Below are 27,750 nucleotides of genomic sequence, written 5' to 3' on the forward strand. Positions count from 1 at the left end.
GCTTTTTGGAAATATTTTCTTCACCCATTTGAAAGCTTAAATTCCTTCCTTATCATCTGGCTAGTGGCAAATGGGCATGTTTGGCAAGCATACCATTTGTAACGTACATCCCATGATCAAAGAGAGACATGGGACAGTAGCTCTGCTTTGCCTTGTAAAAGCACTGATCATGTCCACAGCTGGAATTTGTTGTTCCACTGTTTCCACTGCTGATCCCTAGCCTTGAGCTCAGCTCTGGGCTGCAGCACTAATCGGCTTAGACCACCCAAATGATCAAGGAGTGCTCTGGCATTCTCAGAGAAACAGCCAGATCCCCAGCTCAGAATAACTACCCAAGAGGGAAAGAATAAGTTAATTCTTTGGTATTAACTTATTTTGTTTATAAATCCACCATGAAAACAGTGATGGGAGGTGGAACCCTGAAAAGGGAAATATATTTTTATGGAGTGAGATATCTGTGGGTTTGAATAAGGGGTTGTTGGCAAGATCATGACACACTGAAAAGGAAGAGAAAGGGAAATTGTATTTCTATTAATTCAAGTAGGTGAGGACTGGATGGCCCTGTGCAAAACCTTCTTCTCCAATTCCTGAGACACTTCTGCCTGCCACTAGGACCCTCTGTCCAAATCCCATTGCACACTTAGTATTATTTATTGTGTGTATTACAGTCATGCAAAAAGGCCCAACTAAGATCAAACATTCATTGGGCATATAGTAGACGTATGGAACATAAACACACATAGTATAAGACAGGTTTCAGAGTAGCAGCCGTGTTAGTCTGTATTTGCAAAAAGAAAAGGAGTACTTGTGGCACCTTAGAGACTAACAAATTTATTTGAGCATAAGCTTTCGTGAGCTACAGCTCACTTCATCGGATGCATTTGATGGAAAATAAGACAGTCTTTGCCTGGAAGAATTTAGGAGCAAACCAGACCAGACAGAGTAAAGCGGGAAGGGGAAATTGAAACACAAAGAAGTAAAATAACTTGCTCAAGGTCACACAGTAGAGCAGTGACAGAGTTGGGAAGAGAAGCCAGGTCTCCTGAGTCCCAGTCCAATGTCCAATTCAGTGCTAATAATCAGCACTTCACAATTTAAAAAATATATTTTTATCAAATCAAAAAACCAAAATGATGACAAAAGTAACCCTAAGATTGTGACTGAAAACTGCAAAATGAGAAAATTCAGAGTGAAGACTACCTTCATTCTGTCCTTCATTTCCACCATTATGTCCACGGCTCATCTCAAAACAGAGTGAGTTGATGCATTGACTGTAAGCTTCATCTTTGTCTTTTTTCTGAAGTTCTGTCTTCTAACACAAAGATAGTGTTTCCATTTTTGATCATTATCTTCTTCCAGAAAATCCCTCCCACGGTGCCGAAGAATTAACAGGATGCTTTCCAATGAGTCCTTACATCCTCCCATGTTCAGCCGTTCCAATTCTCAGGCCTCTGTGGATAGCACCTCAATGGAGGATTTCTGGTGTGAAGTGGAAAGTATCAAAGAAAACAGTGAACAAGGACAAGAAGAACAAACACTATTAGAAGTCAAACCAGCTGATGGTGAGCATACAAATTCCAAACTTGCCCTCCCATATTTTACTTTGAATAAATTCTTTCACTGATGTCCAGATCTCCACTCCTCCAAACTCCCAGCGTTGATGTAATTAATGTACAGATGGGCTTGAGCCACAAAATGCGGATTGGAATTCTGATTTCCTTTAAAATCAGAGGGATTCACATCTGGAGGGTTGGCTTGGACCCACCCATCCATCATATTAATCAAGAATCACAAACGTTCCAAAATGATACTGTGTCCATGGTAGCTCCATTTCTGAATTTAACAGTCAACACAAAGTAAGTTCTTGATATAGATATAGAAAGAGACTTACTTAATGTTGTGTTTTCAGAAATTTGGCACTCTGATTTCTGGAGCAGATTTTTCTGAATTGATCTTACCCATGTTTCAATAAGAGATAAGTGAAATGGTGCAGCTGAGAGGAATTTAAACATAACTTCATCCCAAACATGAAACAAACCAAAACTGAATCCAGCTGAGGAATAGAAGAAGTCCAATTTATCTTTTTTTGGTTTTCTTTTAATTTCTTGTGTGTGTCCTCTTCCTTGTTTTAGCTATGACCTAAAGAGGAAGTTGTGCAACACCCAGAAAAAGAGGGTTTATTTAAGCATTTTGAATCTGGATATCATTCTGATGTGTGGGCCTGTTTTTATAAGACTTTCAAACCAACATCTAAACCAAAAGCGATTGTTTGGATCTGTATTTTTGGATACTCATGTCATCCAAACGTCAAAACTTTTTGAAATTTACCCATCACTAATATGAACCATACTGAATATGTTACCACTTTTCTATGCCATCTCAAAATAAATTACCCCTGGTCTTTTTCCTAATATATTTGAAAATTGACATTTGAGATGGGGCGTTTGATATTTTACATCTGTTATTATTACACAAGTCAGTCACAAACCAAAAGCAAACTGTACTACTTTATCAGAAGCCTAAGCTGCCATAACATCTAGGGTTGTATTTTAAAAGCACTGTACCTTGTTCTTTCAATTCAATTGTTATTGAGAATTAGGATGTTACTGGCTTACCACCAATGCAATTTAAATGCACTCTTTAGGTACCTGAACCTTTGTGGAGTCTAGGCAATATCTGAGCTGTTTCCAATTATCCTCATTCTCAGAAACATCACAGTAACTGCTGTTAACTGAAATGTTCACAACTATATAGATTATTCTGCATTCTCAGGTTTATCGTTTGTCTGATTACGTTTCTGTCTCATTGATTTTTTTTGTCCTCTCTGCTCTGAATTAAAAATGAAATTGCAGGGTACAATCCAATAAATTTCTACACTACACTTACCTCTCTATGTGTCCTGAATATTGTTGCTTTCAGAAATATATTCCGTGAGAAAGTGCTCATTCTAACTACTGAGCATGAGGAAAATATTTGGTATTGGACCAAAAGTCTTTGAAATACTTCAGTTATAATTATAAATCAAATTTCGATAATACCAGTACTGCTTACTAATGATCAAAACACAAGAAAACCAATGTGGAAATCTGTTAAAAAGAATAAAAATCTTTTGATACCTCTTTGAGGAAAATGGGAGAGGAAGAGAAACAGTTAGTTTCAAGAGGAAGTAAAGGGGAAATAGTGCCCAACATTGATAATATTATTAGAGGCAAAATAATCCTCTCATGATTATGTGTTTTCAGAAAGATCAGAGAACTTTCATACTATTGACATTAGTAACCAAGGACAAGAGAGTTCATCTTGAGAGATATAGGGCTGAAGAAGTGGGACATACAATGAACACATTAGTGACATCACAGAGGGCTAAGCAGTAGCCTCACCAACAGGGACATGGAGGCCCCTGGCTGCAGGTTTGTCATCCCATCAGCAATAAGGCGTGAGTTATTTAGACATATAGCTGTGTGCCATGGAATTGGAAAGCATGGAATCACCGGAGGCACCAAAATATAGGTTCTTTGCATTTTTGAGAACTAGGGCAACTGCTATAAGTTCATTTCAGAGCTACACCCTGAGCTGAGCAGAGACACTTGGGCAAAGCTGAATTCTTAAAGAGTGGTATGAGAATTTAGGAAAAGTTGAGATGAAAATTGTCATGAGCCTTAAGAAGAAACATCTCTTTCCTAATAGTCTCTGAAAGAAAAAGGGAGTTGTGCATTGAGGATTCTGACTCCCTACCATGGTTTTGTCATTCCTACTTCGCTTTGTTTGTACGTGCTACAGTTGGACAAATGATGAGGAAAACTATCCACCAACCTCGTGGTGACATCTAAGCACAATATCTTTTTGACCATGCTCACACTCCATTTTACTATTTTTTAGGCCTGTCGATTAATCGCAGTTAACTCTCACGATTAACTCAAAAGAATTAATCACGATTTAAAAATTAATCACTATTAATCACAGTTTTAATTGCACTGTTAAACAATAGAATACCAATTGAAATGTATTACACATTTTTGATGTTTTTCTACATTTTCAAATATATTGTATATTGTGTATATTATTTTTATTATAAATATTTCCACTGTAAAAATGATAAACAAAAGAAATAGTATTTTTCAATTTACCACATGCAAGTACTGTAGTGCAATCTCTTTGTCGTGAAAGTGCAATTTACAAATGTAGGTTATTTTTGTTATATAACTGCACTCAAAAACAAAACAATGTAAAACTTCAGAACGTACAAGTGCACTCAGTCCTACTTCGTGTTCAGCCAATCGCTAAGACGAACAACTTTGTTTACATTTACAGGAGATAATGCTGCCTGCTTATTATATACAATGTCACCAGAAAGTGAGAACAGGCATTTGCATGGCACTTTTGTAGCCGGCATTGCAAGGTGTTTACATGCCAGATATGCTAAACGTTCATAAGCCCCTTCATGCTTCAGCCACCATTCCAGAGGACATACTTCCATACTGATGCAACACCTTAAAAAAATGCATTAATTAAATATTGTAACTGAACTCCTTAGGGGAGAATTGTATGTCCCGTGCTGTGTTTTACCTGCATTCTGCCATATATTTCATGTTGTAGCAGTCTTGGATGATGACACATCACACTTTCACTGCAGATTTGACAAAACGCAGGGAAGGTACCAATGTGAGATTTCTAAAGCTAGCTACAGCACTTGACTCAAGGTTTAAGAATCTGAAGTGCCTTCCAAATCTGAGAGGGACGAGGTGTGGAGCATGCTTTCAGAAGTCTTAAAAGAGCAACATTCTCATGCGGAAACTACAGAACCCGAACCACCAAAAAAGAAAATCAACCTTCTGCTAGTGGCGTCTGACTCAGGTGATGAAAATGAACATCTGTCGGTCCACACTGCTTTGGATTGTTGTCAAGCAGAACCTGTCATCAGCATGGTCGCACGTGCTCTGAAATGGTGGTTGAAGCATGAAGGGACATATGAATCTTTAGCACATCTGGCACATATATATCTTGCAACACAGTCTACAACAGTGCCATGTGAACACCTGTTCTCATTTTCAGGCGATATTGTAAGCAAGAATTGGGTAGCATTATCTCCTGCAAATGTAAACAAACTTGTTTGTCTATGCGATTGGATGAACAAGAAGTAGGCCTGAGTGGACCTGCAGGCTCTACAATTTTACATTATTTTATTTTTAGTGCAGTTTTTTGTACATAATTCTATATTTATAAGTTCAACTTTCATGGTAAAGAGATTGCACTACAGTACTTGTATTAGGTGAATGAAAAATACTATTTTTTTTTGTTTTTTTACAGTGCAAATACTTGTAATCAAATATATAAAGTGAGCTCTGTACACGTTGTAGTCTCTGTTGTAATTGAAATCAATATATTTTAAAATGTGGAAAACATGCAAAATATTTAAATAAATGGTATGCTTTTTTTGCTTAACAGTGGGATTAAATGTGCGATTAATCGTGATTAATTTTTTTAATCCCTTGACAGCCTTACTATTTTTTCATTGGCACTGTGAAAGTCAAGCTTAGTTTACAAACATTTTCTTGGAAAGAACATTTCAGATCCCGAGCCACGATGAATTTAATCATGAAACTGGAACAGGAGAGGGTGTAGATGGAGCAGCAATGTACGCAGATGAAAATAGAGACTGTCAAAAGGAGGAGTGAGAACAGCATGAGATTCATCAGATCCAAACTCAGGCAGGAGGAAAAGGTGCAGTCATTAGTCCTATTTGTGGAAGTAAGCTGTTACACTAGATACAGGGAGTAGATCAATAAATTGGTCACTCTGTCATACACACACAGCCGGGAGATTACGTTAGATATGTTTCTGGAGGTTTGTGGAAAGGTAAGCAAGTTAAGCAACAAGGTCAATGGCTCTTACATAAACCCCAACAATTTAATTGTTTCTTTGTGCATCTCACTGCCAAAGTGCAGTAAATTGTGTCTATCAATCTGTAGATTGTACAGGTTGTGGTACATCAGGAAGGAAAATTAGAGCAAATGTGGAAACGCAAGTGTGCTATTAAGAAAATAATATGTTAAGAAAGAGCTCATTGACTAGCTCTTTTACTCTGAAAAAGAAAATTAATCCATTTCCTCTTTGACGTATTTATTTGTGTTGCCTGTTTATGAATCAAGGGTGCAGCCTCATCTGGAATTTCCAGTGCAGTACTGGTCACCACATCTCAAAAGGATATCTTGAAACTAGAGGGGATTACTGCCAGCCTTCCTTTGTCAAATGACGTCATCCATACAGGACATATGTGGGACTGAAAGGGGTTTCATTCATCTTCTTTAATGAGGGCTATTGTTTAGTGAAATTTCTAGGCAATTATGGGCAGGCACTATGCTATCTTCTTCATAATGCTGTATTAATGCACCTTGAATTAATGGGCTTGAGTTACCACTCTTCTGCTGTTCTTCTCCTAAATATCATCTGTGCAGAGACAGCCAAACTGAGGATTGTGCTCAAGACTGACAATATGTTGACAAAACTAAATTTTACTTACTTGTGTGGCCTAAGACAGATTGGAAATGGAGTCTTCCTGAGGTACAGGCTGGCACACTAAACCAACTGTGCTACCTCCAACCCACCCCATACAAGGCATATTAACACTCTCACTCCTTCACAGAGGGGGAACTTGAAGCTGAATGGCTGCAAGATGTGGGCCTATCTACATTGATTTCGGGGGCTGAAGAAGAGGATGGGCAAGCCCTGCTGTCCACACTGACCCGCACACAAGCCGCTGCCGTACAAAGAAGGTATAACACCTACACACAGACTATGAGGAAGAAGAACAAACACAGTGTCAGGGATGTGCGAGACATCTTTGGAGTTAATGACTCTTCTGTAAGTGGCAAATACTTGGTAATGGAGGGTTTTGAACTTTATTCTTATTTATATTTCTATAGCATATTAATGTTTCAACCAGGGATCTCACTGTGCTAGGCATTGTAGAAGTAGTAAATGATGGTTCCTGCCCTAAAGAGCCAAGTCTGGACCTTTTTGATGTTGTATAAGCAAAAGTGCTACCTTTTAAAAGGAACAATAAAACTGGCTAAAATAGCTGGTGCAAAGTTTTGCAACTGACTTATAATGTAATGCTGTGTATTGCCAACCTTCATTCTGCAATCCACTATCAAGACTAACATTTACTCCCTCATTTTTTGGATATCAGTGAGTTACTTTTGGCAGTTGTGCAAATTTTTGCTGGCTTCTGAGGACACATGCTATTTACTCAGCGATCTTAGCAGTGAAGTAAAACCTGTTTAATGAAGCAATAGGGAGCAAGTATGCATAAGCAGTTAAACATCTGCAGGTTTCTTTGCGATTGTTTCATTGGGAACCTTATTTCACTAATAAAGCAAATAGAAGCCCATTCATGATTCATTTGTTCAGGAATGAACTTTTCTTCTGTAGGGTCTCATCCACTTGTCCCTGAGGACAGATATAGAATTACCATTGCTTATCCCCATGCATTGTATCTACATGGATTTAGTTGATCATGTGCCCTAAGTCTACATACTAAAAACTCAAAAGCAGCATGCATGAACTTAAATGAGTAACTCCTGTTGTCCTTAAGGGGGAATCATAGCTAAACTGCCAAGCCCTGTTTTAAAAATGTATAATGAAGCTTATATTGTTGAAAAATTGTAAGAAACTGCCTTCTTCCATGAAATTATTCAGTCCCTTCTCATTTGTTTATTTTTTCCAGAAGGTTCATGCTAATAACCTGCAAAAGTCCATTAAACAGACAAAGTACAGCTGCTTCACATTAAAATAGGAGTTCAAAAGTAAAACATCTGGAGAATTAGCTTAGTGGTCTCAGTCTCCAGTTTAAAATAGCCTCCCTGGAACCACAGGTTCATATCCCAGCAAGATTGGCACAGCACCACATCCTCCAAGTACCATGGTTTCTCTTGGTTAAGATTCCAAAATCCCAGACTACTTTGCCCAGACATTAAAGATCTCATGGCACTTTTTGTCAGATTAGGCATTTTCCTTAGGAGAAATATCTATTATCTGTCTTAAACTTCTGGGTTTCTTGTCACTTTTTACAATGAGGTATTGGAATGTTAATCACCCTATGAAACATCTTAGATACAATATGTATGGGCAGAATGTGCAGTTCCTGCAGCAAAATGAACTTTAATTACGCTAATAAAAAGCAGTCACCAGAAAAAAAGTTACACTAGTGCTTTTTGTTGCACAGAGTGTTGAATCTGATGATTTTTTGTTGATCTGCAGGTATTTTTCTTGTGTCTCACTAATGAACTGGAAGTCTCAGAACTATGTTAAAAGCATGGTCTTCAAGTTTTCATTGTACAATTACCATTCTGCGGTATTTTAAAATTACGTTTTAAAAACTGAGCCCATCTAATTGTTCTGCATTGTGAAAGTCGAATATAAGATTTTAAAAGGAACTGTTATGGCACTCTTAGGATTTCTCATTCTTTCTTCCCATGAAATTGTTCAATTCTACAGAATTCAACCTATATTGCTACACACTTATTGTAGTCGTAGCCATAGTTTGCACATTCATCTCCATTACTATAGGGGAGAGATCTAAAGGGCAGCCAGGCAGCAAACTTACATTGAAAGTCAATATGAGTTGGGCTCTCAACTGCTGTGACATTGAAAATCTCCCTCTGTGTGACTAGCTGCAATGGGATTTTGAAAGACTGTCTTATTTATCACCTCTCCGGTGATTAGGAGACATATAGGGAATGAATGTTGGCAGTTTAGTGCACAATGACTGATGTACCTTGGCTGAATCACTGGTATCAGAAAAATCATCTTTTCTGCAAGTGTTTGCGTACTAGTCTGAAAAGCCATGCAGGACTTTTAATCACCTCTGCCACATAATGCCACATAAAGAGTTAGTCTCTCCACATAACAATTTGTGTAACCCTCTACATTAAAAGAAGAGATGCAGGCTTCATCCAGCCCTCTAGGCATCATAAACACTATGGCTGCCCAGAGGAGCGGGATACAGGATGGATAACTATCTTCTACTCTTAATGATGACGAAAAGGGTGATTAAACCACAAGGTGAGATTTCTTTTTATGAGGGTGACTCACTTAGCTTTGCCCAGTGGCAAAAGGAGAAGAATACAAATGGTTAGGATTTGGGCTGCATAAATAGCTATAAAGAGCATTCTGCCTTTTTTTCTTTCTATTTTTAATTTACTACGTTAATTTACCAGGGGGAGGAAAGCATCCTAGGCAAATTGCCAGGTTTAGTGAAGTTTTCCACACTACATAGAGAAGGAAAAACTAGGTTTTTAGACTAATTTGAAACCTATTGCCTTAGTCACTTGCATAATGAATTGGAGATCTTAGCACCAGGGTTATCCAGCCAAAAACAGGCATAAAGCCAGATTATGAATGATCCCTGGGTGGGTGCACAAGGAGGGGAATATGGCACAAGGAGTCCTTGTATCATGCTTAGAGGCTAGCCACAGTTACAGATCCTTCACTCTGCTAAGCACAGGACTACTCCCAAAAGAGCACAAACCACCCCAAAGTTAGTGGCAAGAAAGTGTAACCCTGTTCTGCCCTGTTTACAGCCCTGTTCTGCCTCCCTTCCAGCCAGAACAGCTAACCTGGTTAGAAATGGGAAATATGCTACATCCTTCTAGGGCAAGGTGCAACAGGAAGTGCCATCCAGGAACTCCCTGGAGCTTCAAGGAGAATAGTGCTCCCTAGAAGCAATTTCACCCTCCCCGGATGAGGCAACTCTGTCCCACCTCTAAAACAGAGCTGTCAGCATATCAGGCACAACTGGTCAAATGCTGTGGCACTGCGGCCGGATTCTCATGGGTGATGAACACCAGCAACTTCCATTAAGGTCTCTAGGAGCTACAAGGTTTCAGAGTAGCAGCCGTGTTAGTCTGTATTCGCAAAAAGAAAAGGAGGACTTGTGGCACCTTAGAGACTAACAAATTTATTTGAGCATAAGCTTTCACGAGCTACAGCTCACTGTAGCTCACGAAAGCTTATGCTCAAATAAATTTGTTAGTCTCTAAGGTGCCACAAGTACTCCTTTTCTTTTAGGAGCTGCAAGTGCTCAACAGATCTGAAAATCAGGTAGTTTGGTGCCTGGTGCCACCTATCAGTAAGGTCCAAAAGTGGGAAACAAGTTAAACTCCAGACTAACGAAGGACCTGACCCTGCACACTTTGATAGGTAAAACTCCTCTTGATTGTCAGAGAAGAGTTGCTCAGAGTAGTGCATGAAGGACCAGGATCTAATTTAAAAAATAAATCACTAACTAAACTAGAGGCATTTGCCTGAAAAGGCATTTGCACGTACAATGCTTGAAAATATGAATCTATCAAAAAGCAAAGGCAGCTAGCAGCATGAACAGAGCTTTCGCACTAACATCTCTTTAGTGTTTATGTGTCTTGGCTGCAGCGCTGACATTAAAACATCACCTTTGTGACGCTCTGATGATTTTGTTTTTACATCTTCTGTACAGTGGAAAGCGTTTAAAGGAAATGAGCACTTCCAGCTCCACCTTTTTCTTGCTAGTGAGACTTCCTCTTCTTGTGCACATAGTGCAAGTAAACACTGGAGGCATTTTTAGCATCAGTAATGACTTGATGGGCATCTAACTGGAGGCCAGAATCAGGATACCTACACTGAACCAAATCCTGCCTTCATGGACCTGCATCCAAGTCAATGGCATTGCACACATGTAACGGGGGGCAGATTTTGGCTTACTAGGTTTAGCACATTTATTGGAAAATGAGCTTTCTAATCTTTAGTTTTTAAGGGACACTATCAATACGTACAAATCATGTACTAACAAAAATGGAGGAGATTCTCTGTCCCAATCTGCTCCCTTTTTCTTGCTTAGATGGTATAACAAGCAGAAACCTCCTGTAAATCCCCTGTTGGAGATACCCCTATCATGGCAGAGTCCCGTGCTCACACAGAGCCTTTGGAGTTGACTCCTACATGCCCCTGCCTTTACTGGTGAGGAGGCAAGAGGCTGGAATGTGATGCATTTTAGTTATTCCCCGCATTGTTTATAGGGGATTGTACCCAACAGACTCATATTAGAGCATCTTGCAAGCTGCTCTAAATGACACTGAGGTTGAGGCAAGAGTAATTGATCCATAGCTGGGTTCATAACAATTGCCCTGTCCCAAAGTGTATGCCCAGCAGAAACAGGATGCAACAGAGAGAGTGCCCTGTTAGCTTTCCCTGTGTTATTTATAACACCTTATGTTATCAAGGCTGGAAGGATTTTACAAATCTAATTCATGTTCACCATTTCTATTTGCCTACTTTTTTCATTTCACACAGCTTGAGCAGCTTGTCATAAAACATTTCTTTTAAAGCTGGGCTTTTAAAAATCATAAAATCATGCTACCATATTTCATTTCTTTTATTACACAGCCCTTGCTTTTTAATGGATTATAATTCAAAGGAAACCTTGTGACTCAAATCCTGTTTGCTATCAGGTTGGTAGCCTATTAAATGGACTCTCTCAGGAGAGATTTTATTCATTTTACATTTGACTTTGTTATCCAAATAACTCAAAGGATAAGATTGTATAAAACAACTGCATAGAATCATGGGACTAGAGGGGACCTCAAGAGGTCATCTAGTCCAGTCCCCTGCACTCATGGCAGGACTAAGTATTATCTCATGATCTATTCCAAAGCTGCTAATCACAAGGACAAATTCAGCACATAAAAATGTGTCACACCAAGTGAAAGTTACCCTTTGACTTTCAGCCACTGGTTTTGTCTCTCTCCCTCTCTTCCCCCTTCCTCTCTCTCTCTCTCTCTCTCTCTCTCACACACACACACACACACACACACACACACACACACCATTTTTACACAGTGCAAAACAATTTTCTGGGCAAAACCAAACAAAACTAAGCAATAGGAAAGAGATTTTTTTAAATTGTTTGCTGCTCTCTGATAAAGAACCTGTGTCATTCATGTAACCCCGGTTTCCACACGCTGTAGCCAAGGGGAGGAAAATGTTGGCAGTGCATTTTCAGCTGGTTTTGGCCATCCGTTTATTTACTTGTTACATTTCCAATCCTGCAGGGTACTGAATGCCTTCAGTTTCTGCAGCCCCTCAGTGGGAGTTGAGGGTGTTCTGTACAGCACTTTTCAGGAGGTGCACAGCACCTTGCAGAATGTGACCACGGTGATTAAAAGCAAGATGAATTACACATTGATACAAACCTTTAACTTGCTGCAGGTATCTGAAGCAATTTAATTAGTTAATTTCAGTCAGTACATAGGGGAGAACTCATTAGCTGTGTAATGCTGTGGCAATACTCACTGACCTCAACATGATCCACATCTCCAACCTGAAGAAGATTACCTGCTCAGGCTGGGTAATGAAAACCTCTCTCTGGCAAATCAGAATGGATTGTTTAAATTTAGTGGCAAAAACATAAGCTGGGATTGATACACTGTTGATTGAGTTGTAGAAGTGTCTGTCCACATGCCTTTAATTTCATTGCAGTCTGATCATATTTCCTTGCCTATCAGCCCACGTTTGAGACAGTGCCAGTGTCACCAGTTCCTTCTAATGGTATCCAGCTTCCGGGACAGAAGCCAGTTTGGAAATCAGTGAGTTGTGAGTATGCCAACCTGTAACCAATATTCATTTGATCATAGAAATGAGAACTAGAAAGTACCTTTGGGGGTCATTTGGTTAATCCACTATTTTAGGTTCTGAGACACACTACATGCTTTTCTTTAAGATTATTACTATTATTAATAAACATTTATATCATGGTAGTGCTCAAAGTCCCCTGTTGTGCTGGATGCTTTACAAACATAGAACAGGGTCTGTAGTCTCTAATCTATGGCCCAGTCTGCACTACAATTCAAAATATGTAAGTCAGTTCATAGATTCATAGATCCTAAGGTCAGAAGGGGCCATTCTGATCATCTAGTCCGACCTCCTGCACAGCGCAGGCCACAGAATCTCACCCACCCACTCCTATGAAAAACCTCACCTATGTCTGAGCTATTTAAGTCCTTAAATCATGGTTTAAAGACTTCAAGGAGCAGAGAAGCCTCCCTCAAGTCAACCATGCCCCGTGCTACAGAGGAAGGCGAAAAACCTCCAGGGCCTCTCCAATCTGCCCTGGAGGAAAATTCCTTCCCCACCCCAAATATGGCGATCAGCTAAACCCTGAGCATATGGGCAAGATTCACCAGCCAGATACTACAGAAAATTCTTTCCTGGGTAACTCAGATCCCATCCATCTAATATCCCATCTCAGGGGATTAGTCCTATTTACCCTGAATATTTAAAGATCAATTACTTACCAAAATCCCATTATCCCATCTCCTCCATAAACTTATCAAGTAGAATCTTAAAACCAGATAGATCTTTTGCCCCCCACAAAAGTTCCTGGGACCTACTGCCATAATAGTGTTTTGTAAAGTGTTTCATAACATAGTTTGCTTTGTCTATCCTATAATTTGAAAGAGCGATAGCACCTGTATGGCAAGAAGGATGTTTGAACTTCTGATACTGCCAACCCCAAGTGTTCAAAAATCATGAGTCAGGTCCCCAATAACCATAAAATCGGCTTAAAAATCCTAAAATTTAAATCATGATAATAATACATTTTGGGCTCACTTTATTCATCTTGTTTCTAAGCCTTTAGGGTGCACTTGGGTCACGTTTCTAAGCTTCCTTTGAAATCTTGAGGGCTAAAAACTTACTTTTTATTTTAATAAAAGCTGAGATTCCTACCTAGTTGCACAAATCCAGGAGTTGGGACTTTAAGTATCATGAGACTCGTGATAAAATCATGAAAGTTGGCAACACTAGAACTCATTCAGGCTAATACACTTTGAAGTCTATGGAGACAGGGCATTTCTATAGTAGAAATTTCCCTCTTATGCCTACTAATTCTAGTGGGCAACTAATTTCTGGAACAGAGCAATAGATCATCTTTTCTTTTGGTTCCTGGATTCTATTAAAAATTCCACAAGGGCTGGCATGGCTTTGAAAACCAGATGGTAACATGCTGAGCCCCATCTGCACAGGTTGTGCCTGTACTATGTTTTTTATGCACCAAGAGTAGCAGTAATGGGAAATTGTAAGGAAAAAAAACCAGTGTAAACAACAATGACCAGAGAAACAGTGTTAGCAGCACTTTTCTATCAATAACTTTAAAAAGAAAAAAAGATTTTTCACTGAACAAATGCAGAAATAGTTTCCCTAGCCAGGATAGATAAGGTCATTATGCACAAATGTGATAATGAGGATGATTCTTCTGCTGACAAACAGAAAATTACAGCTTAATCACCTTCTGCACAAATATTAACAGCAAAAAATCTAAAATAAAAATATGTCTTTGATTTCAGAAAGTACAAGGGCTTATTTCCTCCATACAAAACAGGAACATGTGTTATTGTTACGCTGAAATTCCCCTGTGAAGCTCTTCCCTTAACACTTTCACAAACTTTTTGTTTCATTTTTACCATTTTTAATGTGTCTGCACCAAACACAAACAAACCTTCAGTATTCATATATAGTCTCCCTTGTTTTCAGCTAATAGCTGTCTAGACTGTGGACTAGATAAAGACAGCCCGTCAGTAACAGAAGAGCTATCCTATGAGGTTTCTTTCTCAGAATCCATCACAGTGGTCCCAAAAAACAGAGAACGGCAGAACAACCTGAGATTCAAAAAGGATGATTCTGCTTTGCCTGTAAGTTTAAACGCCTCGTGTTTACTCAATAGTTCTTCTTTACCCAATTAATTTCCTGCTTCATTTCCCCCACTACAGTGAAGTCTCCTAAGATATGTTGGATTTCCGTCAACATATGTGTTTTAATACTTTATATATTTGTAAAGGCTTCCTGCTATGCTTGTCTGTTGCTGGCCACGCAGCATTCCCAGTGAGGCACCAAAGCCGAAGCGTGTGCTTAGTCAGGGACACATCTTCTACCCAACGCAATTTAGTGTACATACCCCAATACTTAAAAATTGTATTGCATTGTGTCACCCACAGACTTTTCACATAAAAACAAAGATCTGGCACTGAGAGTGGCAATCCATCTTTATTACTTGAACTACTCCCTTTACTTTTCTTGACATGGGTTTTACATTTCTGTGTCTCAGATCTGTTAGACTCAGACATGAGAGGAAGAGTGAACCTTGGTTCTGTTCACTAGTAGCACAGATTATCTCAGATTAGTATTTGATGCAGGTGCAGCATAGGAGATACCAGATCAGTAGTCAGGGACAAAAGATTATTGTCCAGCCAGATATGTATAGTGTAGTCTATCAGTTAGATGGCATTCTCCCTCCGAGCCAGCTGGCAATTTATTGATTCTATCAGCGTCTAAGAGTGGACCATTAAAACAGGTCCATCATCTTGAGAGGAAATGTGTGCCCTGACCCCCAAACTTGAGGGTTTCATGATCAGTCTGTGACAAGGATGTAATCACAACCACTATCCCACCATCCAATAAAACCTAAACACTGGCTCCAGACTTTAGCCAGATGTGTGAGTCAAGCTATTAACTATGTGAGAGAGTCCTACAAACGTCACATTGGCCATGAGATCCTAAATTGATCCAGACTAGTTGGCGTCTGCATGGATGCTGAATTCACCAAGAACAATCAGTTTGTGTGTGTCTAGCACCACCAATGGAGAAGACCTAAGGAACCTCAAATTTCCATGTTGCAGTAGGGTGATAAGTATCAAGTAGATTACATATGGCATGGAGTACAGTCTGATTGCTCTGTGGTGATAATAATTTGAGCACCTTTGGGGAATCAGGCTGTCTCCCTAGTTATCGTGGTCCTGGCATACTGAACTTTCCTCCTTGGTCCTGTTACTAGAAAACCTCTACCCTTCCCCTAACCCTCACCGTGACATTCCACCCTCAATTTTAGAGATGTTACCTATCCTTCACACTCCTCCAACCATAAGTATGGACCTCCTAACTGGCATGGTAGAGCAATCTGGGGCAAGTAGCATACAGAAGGCGGCCTTGTACTGATGGGTACGCAACTGAATAATTTCAGAGAAGTTCACAGACGTGTTTCAAGTGGACAATTTTGCATGCAAAACTGTGAGGTTTGTGGAAAGCATGTAGTGTCTGTGCACACACATACATAGAATAAGCAACTCTGGGAGAAATGTTGCCACCTTAAATACAATCTCTTCCAATGCTCCCCCAGGGATGATACACCTCCACACAGAACTACGTTCAAACTGCACAATTTAGCCCACTGGCAACATGATAAATGGAATGTAATCCTAGATGTTGGAAAAGTAAAACACTATTAGCACATCGAGTCCATCCAAATACAGCACATAGTCCCCCACACAGAAGATGTGTCAGATAGTAAACTGATGCAACATGGGATCTGGAGCCAAATGCCAGGAATCTAATTTCTAAAAACCACAGAGATTAAGTAAATTCAAAATTTATCACAACGTATTGTGCCAACTTTAATACTGTATAGTTCTCTAACTCTGTGGTTTGCTGTGCTCTATGCCATAGATTCCCAGTGCTGTTCTTACAAAGAGAGACAGGCCCAAACCTCATGTTAAGACTACATCACATCAAAACACCTCTAGGAGACAACAACCTACCCAAGGAAAATCACAGTAATAATTTTTTTAAAATACTTAGTCCTTCCTTTGGTAAATGAGGCTTGCAAAGAGGCCCTCTCATTCCCTATTCCTCCCTTATGTCCCTATATATATATATATACAATTTTTTCACATTTTCAGAGTGATTTAATATGCTCTGTTTGAGGGGTTTTTTCACATGACAAAACACTGCAAATAAGTTTGCCTTGTGTTTCACACTTTAGGTACATCAGCAGTTTTACTTTGCTTCAATGGTTTGTCATTGCAAAGACTCTTATCGTATGGTCTATGAATGAAATAATAGAAATTTTTCTAAAAATAGAAAATTTTAGATTTTGGGGGTCATTTTCTATACTTCCCAATCTTCCCTGTTTGGCCAGAGGATGATGGTATCTTGCAGTGCTTCCTGTTGCCCCCTGTTTAGGATCATCTCCTGCTTTAAAGAATACTGGGAATGGAGTGTTGGAGATCCTGGCCTCTGGAACTCACTTCCTCTGTGATCAGTTGGAGCTTTGTCCTCTGTTGCTTTTAGAGCACAATGCAAGATGTATCTTTTTTTTTTTTTGCCTTTTCTTTGACTATTGTTTCTCTGTTTGATGGCTTTTTTTGAGAGATGAGTTAAAACCAGGGCATTGAACCTGAATACATTTTAATTAAAAGGAAGGGATGGATTCACATCCCTAGAAGGTTTTAGTTCCAAGTTGGATCCCCAAAAGTAGAGATGGCTTGTAGCACTATTTATTTAGTAAGTGCTTGTGTCTGGTTTGAATTACATAATGATGCCAAGGTTCCACAGAGCTATGCACAGCACAAGTTTTTATAATACTAATGATGATAATGACATCAAAACATATGAAAAGAGCCCTTCTTCATTTTTTTTTACAGTTTTACAGCAGGAAACATCACATATCCTGATGTAGCAATATTCCTATTTTCATGTCCCAGAAGTTGCAAAGTAGCATTCAATTCATGTAAATGATCCATGGATTCTACTTTCATAGGTGTTCCTTGACCTTTTAACATTTATGTTTCATATTACTCAACCTAAAACAGTCCTATATAGTAAGTCAAAGTCAGTGCCTATGTAACACCAGCAGACCCCAGTCATCATTGGCCGGGGTCAAACTTAGGACCTCTGGAGCTTAATGCATAAGCCACTTCTGCATGAACTAAAAGACACCTCTCTTTTAGCCAAGGCTGTAACAAGCTTATCAAGCTGTAGCTGGCCTAAGTGCCAGTAGAGGGGGATAGAGTGCCACAACAAGAAGGCATGAATTACATCTAGATGGAATTAGGATTTAAGTGTTCTGTCTTTGAGTAATGTGCTCAGATCATTAGACAATGCTTCCTTCAAGGTGCAAACAACATATAGAACTACTTCCTCCATCACTGATATGCAGCCATTTCTGTGATGAAATGTTGCTGCTGTTCAATAGCATCAAGCAATATTATGGAAGAATTTAAGGGGAGAGAGGTGGATTATTAAATCCTGTTGGAACCAGAGAGGAAAGTTTAGTTAGTATATAGTGTAGCTAATTGTTGAAAATTGGAATATGTCCAGGACATCAGGGTTAACATCCCTCTTTTGTGAAAATTGCTAAGAGATCTATAATTGAGCACAAAGGATCAGGTGCTCAGTTGTACATTTCAAATTAAAATAGTCATCAGTACAAGGTCGAGACAACATGCAGGAGCATGGGTTCAGCTCTGAGTTAGCTCACCCATCAAATCACCACCACGTGACTTCTTGTAGCATCAGGATATATCTTTTATTTAATTTATTTATTTATTTAAACAAGCCTTTTTCACAAAGAGTAATTTTAAAAACTAAACATTTCTCAAGCATGTAAAATAAAACCCTATTTACATATACTTCTTGTAGAAATTTATTGTTCGAAAAAGCCAATATGGCCTGACAGAGGTTGGAGACCTATCTCTTGAAGACATGAAGAAAATTCGCAATCTCTCTCTGATTGAATTAACAGCCTTCTATGATGCTTTGGGAATAGAACTAAAGAGGAACCGAACAGAAAGAATCAAAGGACGAGGTAAACGTACAGTGGTAGCTGGCTGACAGGTGTCTTGTGATTTATAGTACTTAGTAAGAAGATGCTTATTAGGCTCCACTTTCTCTTTCTTTTTACATCGTTTTCAAAAAGAAAATGGCCTTTTTGGAGTCCCTCTCACGATTCTGTTGGAAAACGATCAAAAGAAGGTGCCTGGAATAAAAATTCCTCTTATCTTTCAAAAAGTGAGTAGAACAAAATCATGTGTGGCTTGAATTTTCCTCATTAGCATTGACACTCAAACAGACATCATATAAAAGAAGACAGACTTTAATGGCTTCAAGGTGTTTGCAATTTATTTCTGTCCATATGTTGTGATTTAAACATCTCAAGAGACTTAGATCAAAAACACTGTTCTTGAATATCATGTGCATGCTGGGAGGTTTTCCAATTTGGGGAGTATATTTATAATATATTACACAGGAAATGTACAGAACCAACTGGATAGGATTCTGCTCCCCTTTTCATTTGACATGTAGATTAATGAAATGTTTTTGAAAGGGGAGCATTTATAATTTCACATTATTTCAAATTGCAGACCTGTTGATTTATCTGAGATTATCAGAAGTGAACTGCTGTCATCTGAATGAGGTGCATAGAGCCAAGAAGATGGTCATTCAACTGAATTAGTGTGACGCTACAGTGACATCCAGTGTATGGTTCAGTTAGACACATACCTGCATGTACACACGCATACACACACAGATTTATATGGACATCCAGTTTTAAGATTAAAGTCACATTTAACTATAAATACCTCCTGAAAGAAAACAAAGAGCTAGTATCAATTAATGTAGATAGAGTCAATTTGGCACATTTGTTATTAATCTCTGTATTGCCAGCAATCAACTTCACTTCATTCCTCGATAATTGCACTTTGGGAAGTTATAGAGCCATGCAAATTATTGATTTTTTGATACGTTGGCTGACCAAAAAAAAAAAGTATTTGGGGCCAAGTGAAATGGTTCATTTGACCCTAAACAAAATGTTTCATTCAAGTTCTGAGGATTTTTATCTTTATTCAAAAATAAAATTGAAGTAAAATTTAAAACAAAAAGTCATTTTGAATTAAAAAATCAAAATGTTTCATTTTGAAAATGACAAAATGTCCCCCCCCCCCGATTTTTTAGCAAAACAATTTGGCAAATCTGACATAAATTCATGTCATGTTTTCATCAACCCAAAGCTGTATTTTTGGTGAAAAAAAGTTTCATTTGAAACATTTTGTCCTGCTGTAGAGCTGATACCATGTTAGTGATAGAGCTGGAGGAGGGCCGTTCATAATGAAAAACCAGAGCCATGTGAATAAATGCAACAAAATTAGTCTTTTCCCACTTTTGCATTTTGTCAAAACAAAAATACTCTGCACTGAATGTTTGTAAAGAAATGCTGAGACCAGAGAGGTCTATTCACATTGTGTATGGACATCCCAGAAAGAACTTTCCTACGATTATTTTCTTGTCTAAGTTCTCAGTTCTGCCTACACATTTATTAATAGGCTTTTCTATGGTGCTCATCACCATAATAGTTGAGCATCTTACAAACATGAAGGACTGTATCCTCATAACTCCATTGTGTGGTAGGGAAATCAGTGTGACTTCTTGCTAAGAAAGATACTGTGCAATGTAAGAATGGCCCCATTATTATTAATTTATTATTAGATCTACAGTAGTTCCAAGAGTCCCAAGTTAGGGGGCTCTTGTTGTACTAGGAGTTGTACAAACACATAGGAAAACATGGTTTCTTCTCTGAAAATTCACAGTTTTAGGAACACAGAGCAAGTTCTGATTGATTTGCTAATATGGGTATTTATTATTCTTGATGATAAACTACATCAAGTGGTTTTTAGGGGAGGCAGGTTGCTAAAAGGTTAATAGTATTTTTAAAATGCTGCTGTTGCATTTTAGCTGTTGCTCACGCTTGAGGAAACGGGTTTAGAAACGGAAGGAATTCTTCGAGTTCCTGGATCTGCCTCAAGAGTTAAGGTACCTGTGTTTTCTCATTCACCTTCTTGTAACCAGTAGAGTCTGTACAAAGTGGCAAAGTTTGTATAGAGAGATTCTCAGTCCTATTATTACCAGCAAAAACAGTGGCTTGTCTTTGCTTCCTGAAACTGAGGACCATAACTTGGCATGGTCTAATGTTTTATTTAGAGGACACATGGACTGAAAAGTGCAGCTCTCCTCCAGTAAACCGGTGAGGAAGGCCCCTCAGTTTAGAACTTATCTGACCTCCTGGTCACTCAGAACTGCTGTGATCTCACTTCTTTTATTTTTACTTATTTCAGAAATACTGAGTCACTAGACTGAGGTTATAAAGGAATTTAAGCTAAAGATCTGACTCCACATAATTTTAAGCTTCTTGTAATATTATTACTCATTTGTCCTTTGATTGGAGTTTTGGGGTCCCACATTTGGAACTGTGAGAAGTATGTCCTGCTGCTCAGTTTGATGAAATGAAGTACTCCATTTTCACAGCACATATGAGTAGGATTGGGCCCACTGGCCTGTGCTTGTGACAGTCAGTGGCTTTATGTTTGCCCCCCCCAATATGTACCATATTATTAGCAAGTAGACTATAATAATACATGCCTTCCTGTAATGCTTATTGTAAATTAGTACATATGTCTTATGGTATGAAAAATGAGGTTTTCTCTGAGTGATGAGGGTGATGTCATGATATGTGGACGCTCAGTTCATCTTAAACATGAGGCCATTATTAAAGAAAGTAGCAACAAAGTAAAGAGACAAACAGCCTTTCACACAGCTTAAGTTCTAGCTTTGTCTTCCTTGTTTATCAGAGGCCCCACCTGCCTGGAACTCTATACAATACACAAAGACATCTTTCTAGTGACTGAATAATATACTGCAAGTAACATATTGTTACAAGTGAGATGCACAGTTGCCAACTTTCATGCGGTAAATAAGCACCCCGACTTTCACAATAAGCCAAAAATCAAGCTAATCCCATTTCAAAACAAGGCCAAAACAAGCCAATCCCTAGGAACCCCAACATTCCTAGATCCCCCCTTGGCGTGCAGTCTGGGACTGTGGTGGGCCCGCTGTGCAATCCCTGATTCTCTCCCTGCTTTGCCTCCCCTTTTTTTGCTGGGAGCCAATCAAAAAAAGGAAGCAAAAACTATAACAAGCAACAGGCCAAACAAGCTACAAGCCAAAAACTAGCCAACAAGCAACTCACAAGGCAATTAAGCCAAAAACAAGCCCAATTTCTGCATTTTTTTCACAGGTTTGGTATGTCTGGTGGGATGACTACAAAGCAATGCTTAGCAGCTCTGGCACTCAGACCATTAAATGACAGAACAGGTCTATATCATAAAAAAAATCTCCAGTAGTTGGTTCTCATTCACTTACAAGCATTTGCTTTTGCCTGGCATTAATAACTAAATATCTTTGTATTTTTTCCTTTGGTTTATACATTTTAAAATGATTCCTGCTCCCCTGGCAATAACTGAATATTTCACCAGCAAGAAAAATAACCTTCCTACGTATAGTCAGTTAGGCTTCCTAGTACTGTGACATCTGCACAGCGTAAAACAAGAGTGCTTCAGAATCTTGGAGAATCCTGCATGTTCTTTAGCTGGTTCGGTCACGTGATCAGTAATAGCTAATAAAATAAGTGACAAGAGGAGGCTTTGTGTGAGAGACCTGTATAATAATGATATGCTTCTATGACGCTTCCACACTGAGCAGTTCATTTCACATTTAAAAAAAACAAGTGAGGAGTTTGCAGAAGGTAAATATGTTTGTTGGAGCTATGCAGATGAAGGATGGGCCTTTCATGGGTGTAGAGGTAATCAGATGGGGCCTCATGATATTTACTTTGGATAGGGCCCTGCAAATTTATGTCTGAAGATAACTAATGCCATAGTAGGGCTTGATCCTGCAAGGTACTGAGCACTTTTTCGTGCTGAGCATCTCAACTCCTCCTGACTTCACACTCAGCACCTTCCTGGATTGAGTCCCTAGCCTGGACAGAGACTCTACAGCTTCCTGATTTCAGTTTCCATCACTATACATATTTTTTTATTCTTTCACTTTTTCTGTACATAATATAGACTTTCTATGGGGTTTATGTGACAGGGCTGCTTTGTATCTTTTGTTAATTAGCTTTTGTAGTCTGTGCACATACTACACTGTGTCTTGTTCCGCTATTCTGACCTGTACCCAGAGAATCACTTTGTGCTATGTGTCTGACTTTCCTATACCAGGTGGTAAGTCAGACATCCACATGAACAATGTCATGTGTTTTATTTGAGTTTTTATTCATTTAAGTGTGTCCAACAAAGTCAACCAGTAAGGGATAGAGGGAAAGCTTTTCCTAAGCAGTTCCAGATTTCATCCTTCAAAGCTGTCGTATATTATTATGACATGAAGATTTGAGGACATTCCAACTCAACATTAGTTCTTGTTTTTAAAATGAAAAGCATATGGACGTGCTTAAAAGTTACTTTTTTAAATAACAAAAAATAGAAGAAATAAATACAAGTTTTCCTCTGCCTCTTAGATGTGCGGTATGTACTGAACCAAAACGTATGTTAAGCTACACTCTTGTAAGCTCATAAACGAAATGAAAAAACAAACAAAAAAGACTGTTACAAGAATATACTTGTAAAAACTAATTACACACAAATTAAGTGTATATGTAGAAAGTTGATATCTCTCCTCTCAGTTCTCTCTGTTTCTGGGACCTTCCTTCCATTCTTGAAATACTAAGCAGCAAAATCTTGAAAGCTCTTTCTCTTCCCTTGTGGTTATAGTGAAGTGATGGGCCTTACTCTATATTTCTCAGTCAGGGTAGTTAATCCTGATGTTTGAATGGATTAGGTGCAAGAGATGTGACTGTAAAGGAGGTTGAGATAGCAGAGAATACAGCCAAAACAGTGTGCTAGTAAGAATGGTATTGTAACACTATACACCAAATCCTGAACGACTTTATATTTCCGTTTGTGCCAACAGTTTCACTTCATTATATGTAACGGTATTTGATAGACAATTTCCTTCCATTGATGTGAGGCATGTTAAGCACAGTATTTATTTTTAATAACTCTTCTTTCTGAATATTTTCTTGCCGATTGCTAGTGCAGATTTGATGAAAACATGATTAAAAACCAGCACATGAAATATAGAGCCAAATCCTGCTCAGATAAACAGTCCCATTGAAATCAACAACATTCTTTGTGTCTGTAAGGCAAAAGTAGCTGGGAGTGATTAGAAAATATACTTAATTTTAAATGTGATGATTATGAATGAGAAGACAAATAGTGAAACTCTTACAGCCAGACAAGGCCATTTTTCAAGAGATAAAGGTACAAACCAGACTGACGTTTGTAAGGTCATCTTTGGAATATCATTTTAAAGAAGGAAAAGGAGTACCCGTGGCACCTTAGAGACTAACAAATTTATTAGAGCATAAGCTTTCGTGAGCTACAGCTCACTTCATCGGATGCATTTGGTGGACGCTGCTACTCTGAAACATTTTAAAGAAGCTTTCCTTTCTAGCTTCCGAGTAGAGCAACAATCTGTTTAAATGAAAATTAAATTAGTATCTTTTGCCTAGGCTAGTACTGGCCCTTATATAACACACAAGCTTTTTTTCTTAACTTATATTGGCAATTTTTGTCCTCTTAAGAGGCAACAGTTTAGCAGTTCTTTGTGTTGCTGTCCTCAGCACTGTCAGACAGTGAAATGTTCCTCTTCACTTAGAACTTCTTCTCATTCAGGCTATCAATGGGGAATATCAATGTAAGGTGTTAACGTCCCAATCCCTGAATCTTATTAACATATCAGATGGGGTTTTTTGTTTGTTTGTTTTTGCGTGGAGATTGGACTTTCCAAACTGTAATCCAGAGTTTGGGCCAAATTCTGTTCTCATGTGGTATCCTGCTCTCTTTCTGTTCACCATCCACACACATGTGGGGTTTTTAACTACTTACACTTCAAAGCTGATTGGACCCTAGTTCTAGAGCACAGATGCCAGAAAACAATTGGTTTAAGTGGGAAGCCAGGATAATACAATAACTATTTTACCTGCCTGCAGGTTTTGGCCAGAGTTGTGTCAGAGTACTGAATTGGTACCATAGAGGTCCTTAAAATTGATCAAACAAGTTGGCACTTGTCTGAAAAATAAGACTAGAGAAGAAAAGCAAGGACTTCTGTCTTCTAAAACGCAGCCTAATTGTGACCACACATGAGAAAGCTACCAGGAGTTACCGGAAGCAGAGCTCTATATAGCTCAAAAGCTTGTCTCCCTCACCAACAGAAGTTGGTCCAATAAAAGATATTACCTCACCCACCTGGTCTCTCTAATGGGAACTACTGGCAAATACAAAACACATGCAGATTAAATGACTTTGAGGATGAATATCCTAGTCCCTTGTGTGTAAGTGTTAAAACCTCTTAAGTGTGTTTTAAATAAAGAAAACAAACAATGGTGTAGAAATGTTTGTTCAAATAACTGTTCCATTTCAAATTCTATACTTCACAAAGCTTTCTTTGTTGCTCATGGCATTTGTGAGATGAAATAAAGCTCACCAATCAGAAGCTGTAATTAAAATCAGTAACTTTCTTTTGTCTTGCAGAATCTCCGTCAAGAAATTGAAATAAAATTTCATGAAGATACATTTGACTGGGACCAAGTACGAAACAATGATGCAGCAGGACTGCTGAAGATGTTTATAAGAGAACTCCCAAGCCCCCTCTTCACTGTAGAATATCTGCCTGCCTTCATCACACTAGTGGAAAGTAAGTAGAAAGAAATAGTGTAAATGGATACATATGAAAAATACAAAATTGCTAAAGAAGAGAAAAGAGATTGCCAGTATGTCATAACCATTTTGGTTTCCTGTAAACTTTAAAGCAGAATGTTGTAAACATTGCAAGCACATAGAGGTTGAAAACTGGCTTTCGTACATAGATTTTACCGTATTTCATTCACACGAACTATACATTTAGTGAATAAAAATTCTCTCCAGTGTAAAATCCAATCATCACATTATAGTTAGTATTTTATTAGATTTTGTTTTCTTTCATGAAAGATTATTTTTATCAGGATCTTTGCGTAAGAAATGTATTTGCTTGTGGAAGGCTGCAGGTAACTAAGTTTTGGGTCCTAATTTTCCTGTGCATTCTGATTCTGAGCCATTTTTTCTATTTTCAGTTTTAAGGATGCAGTAGTGCAGATTTTACTTGGTGAATTCCTGTTGACTTCAGTACAAGAATTGTTTGGGTTAGGGCTGAATGAGAAGAGCAGAATGGTGCCTTTATTGGGTAAAATGCTAATTGACTCTATGTTCTTATAAAGTCAGATTGTGACCAAGCAGTCTGTATATGTTTAAAGAAGGAGGGAAGTTCTAGCAGTTTACTCCATCTTGCAAACTACACACAGGCTGGTCATGAGGCTCACCTGAGTGCATGGAGCTAGGACCTCATGGGGGAGAGTATGAAGGAGGTGAGATTGACTAGAAATGACCGCACTCTTCACCCCATAAGTAGTAAAGCAGCAACAACATTTCCTCTTCCTCCCCCTACTCACCCATCCACTCTTCATGTTAGGGAGCTCCATGAGTCATTATGCTTCCAGGAGTCACATACTGGTCTCAGAATAGGCTAGTGCCTTTAAGGCATGATGGCCCTTAGAAACCTACACTCATGCTATACATTTTTATAGAGAGCCAGATTTGGGACTAGGCACAAGAATGAAATTAAAATAAAAGAAGGATAAACAATGAATCTACAATCTAATGGCAGCTGGGTTCAGTAAATCACTTAACAAAGTTAGTCTGAAACTATTCTGAAAATAAATTTTGCCATATCATCTTGAAACTGAGAAGTACTATATTATAGAAGTGTGATCTGATATACAAGGCAATCCCACAGTGACATCAAAGAGGAATTGGCCAGTAACCAGCACTGAAGGATTTAAGCCTTAAGTGACCCAGAGAATAGGTTATTCGGGGAATGTCTCCCCAAAAAGAAGAGATTTTTCTAAAGATCCCTGCACCCTGTAAAACCAGAATTGGAGATTAAAAACTAAGTTCTGTGTATTAGTATCATTAAATTTCTTCCTTCCTATTTGCCCAGATTAGTCCAATATAATTACAGGTCTACATCATGTAAGGAAAAAAATACCCATTAAACTTAGGACATTTCTGGTCAAAAGCCAACATTTAATTTGGAAAAAAAAATGAATGCCATGTATCAGACCAGCATCTGGGATTCTCAGCACTTACTGCAGCAAGGACCCTGGCCATCTACAAAAGAAGTCTCTGCATCATTTCTCAGTATAACCTTTCCCCTTTAAATGTAATCCTATAGTTTGTCTTTATGGCCCTGTAGTAGTTGAAGATGAAAGCAGAGATAAAGTTCCAGATGCACAGCTACAGGGTAACTCAAGAGGGTGGGTGAAAAAGTGACCTTACTACCTCCCTGATCCTGTGGTAACTATATGCCATCCATTCCCAAGCAGCATTGCCCTAAATCAACAGAAGGGAGGGGTTTGATACAGGAGCTCTATGCCCTGCTTACACTGTTGGTATAGTTGCAAAGTAGCCTTGCCATGCATTTCAGAGTTCTTTCTAGCACAAATCTAATGGTAATTATGACTTTTAAAATATTAATTATTATTATTCTTAGAAGTCTCCAAGGTCAAGTTACAGTTACAAGCTTTGCATCTGTTGATCATGTTGTTGCCTGATGCCAACAGGGATACAGCCAAGGTAGGTGCTTTGTTTGATGATTCCTGCATCTGTATTCTTTGACTTTTAAATGAGAGTCAGGGTTTGTTTGTAACTGCAAATGATCAGAATCCTCATCCGCAAAAATATTCAGTTTTTCTAAGTTTCATGGCTGAGGGGTCTTCAGGGACTGACCCATGTACAGCACATTGTAGTAGTCCAATCTGGAGAACACAAAGGCATAGATAGTTATCCTAAGTACTGCATCCAAGAGGAGAGATTGCAGCTTTCTAGCCAGGTACACTGTGAATTTGAAAATGTTGCATTGATGTTGTATTTCATGATGCGTTATGAGTGGCACTGCTTTTCCCAG

General features: G+C 38.7%; 1 protein-coding gene across 6 annotated transcripts in view; it reads left to right on the forward strand.

The window, feature by feature from the left end:
* ARHGAP28 (Rho GTPase activating protein 28) overlaps positions 1-27,750 on the forward strand; it is a 94,827-nt gene that overhangs the window by 54,313 nt on the left and 12,764 nt on the right. For 5 of the 6 annotated variants that reach the window (XM_043508080.1, XM_038392824.2, XM_038392830.2 and 2 more), the window contains exons 2-10: positions 1,360-1,562; positions 6,644-6,861; positions 12,537-12,624; positions 14,563-14,720; positions 18,502-18,667; positions 18,779-18,870; positions 20,593-20,670; positions 25,284-25,446; positions 27,337-27,419. In XM_043508080.1, the coding sequence (XP_043364015.1) occupies positions 1,360-1,562; positions 6,644-6,861; positions 12,537-12,624; positions 14,563-14,720; positions 18,502-18,667; positions 18,779-18,870; positions 20,593-20,670; positions 25,284-25,446; positions 27,337-27,419 (1,249 nt within the window). The remainder of the gene's footprint in view (positions 1-1,359; positions 1,563-6,643; positions 6,862-12,536; positions 12,625-14,562; positions 14,721-18,501; positions 18,668-18,778; positions 18,871-20,592; positions 20,671-25,283; positions 25,447-27,336; positions 27,420-27,750) is intronic. The other variant, XM_043508081.1, reaches the window with a different exon arrangement.

Source organism: Dermochelys coriacea, chromosome 2 (assembly GCF_009764565.3).
Source record: "Dermochelys coriacea isolate rDerCor1 chromosome 2, rDerCor1.pri.v4, whole genome shotgun sequence".
NCBI classification, from domain to species: domain Eukaryota; kingdom Metazoa; phylum Chordata; order Testudines; family Dermochelyidae; genus Dermochelys; species Dermochelys coriacea.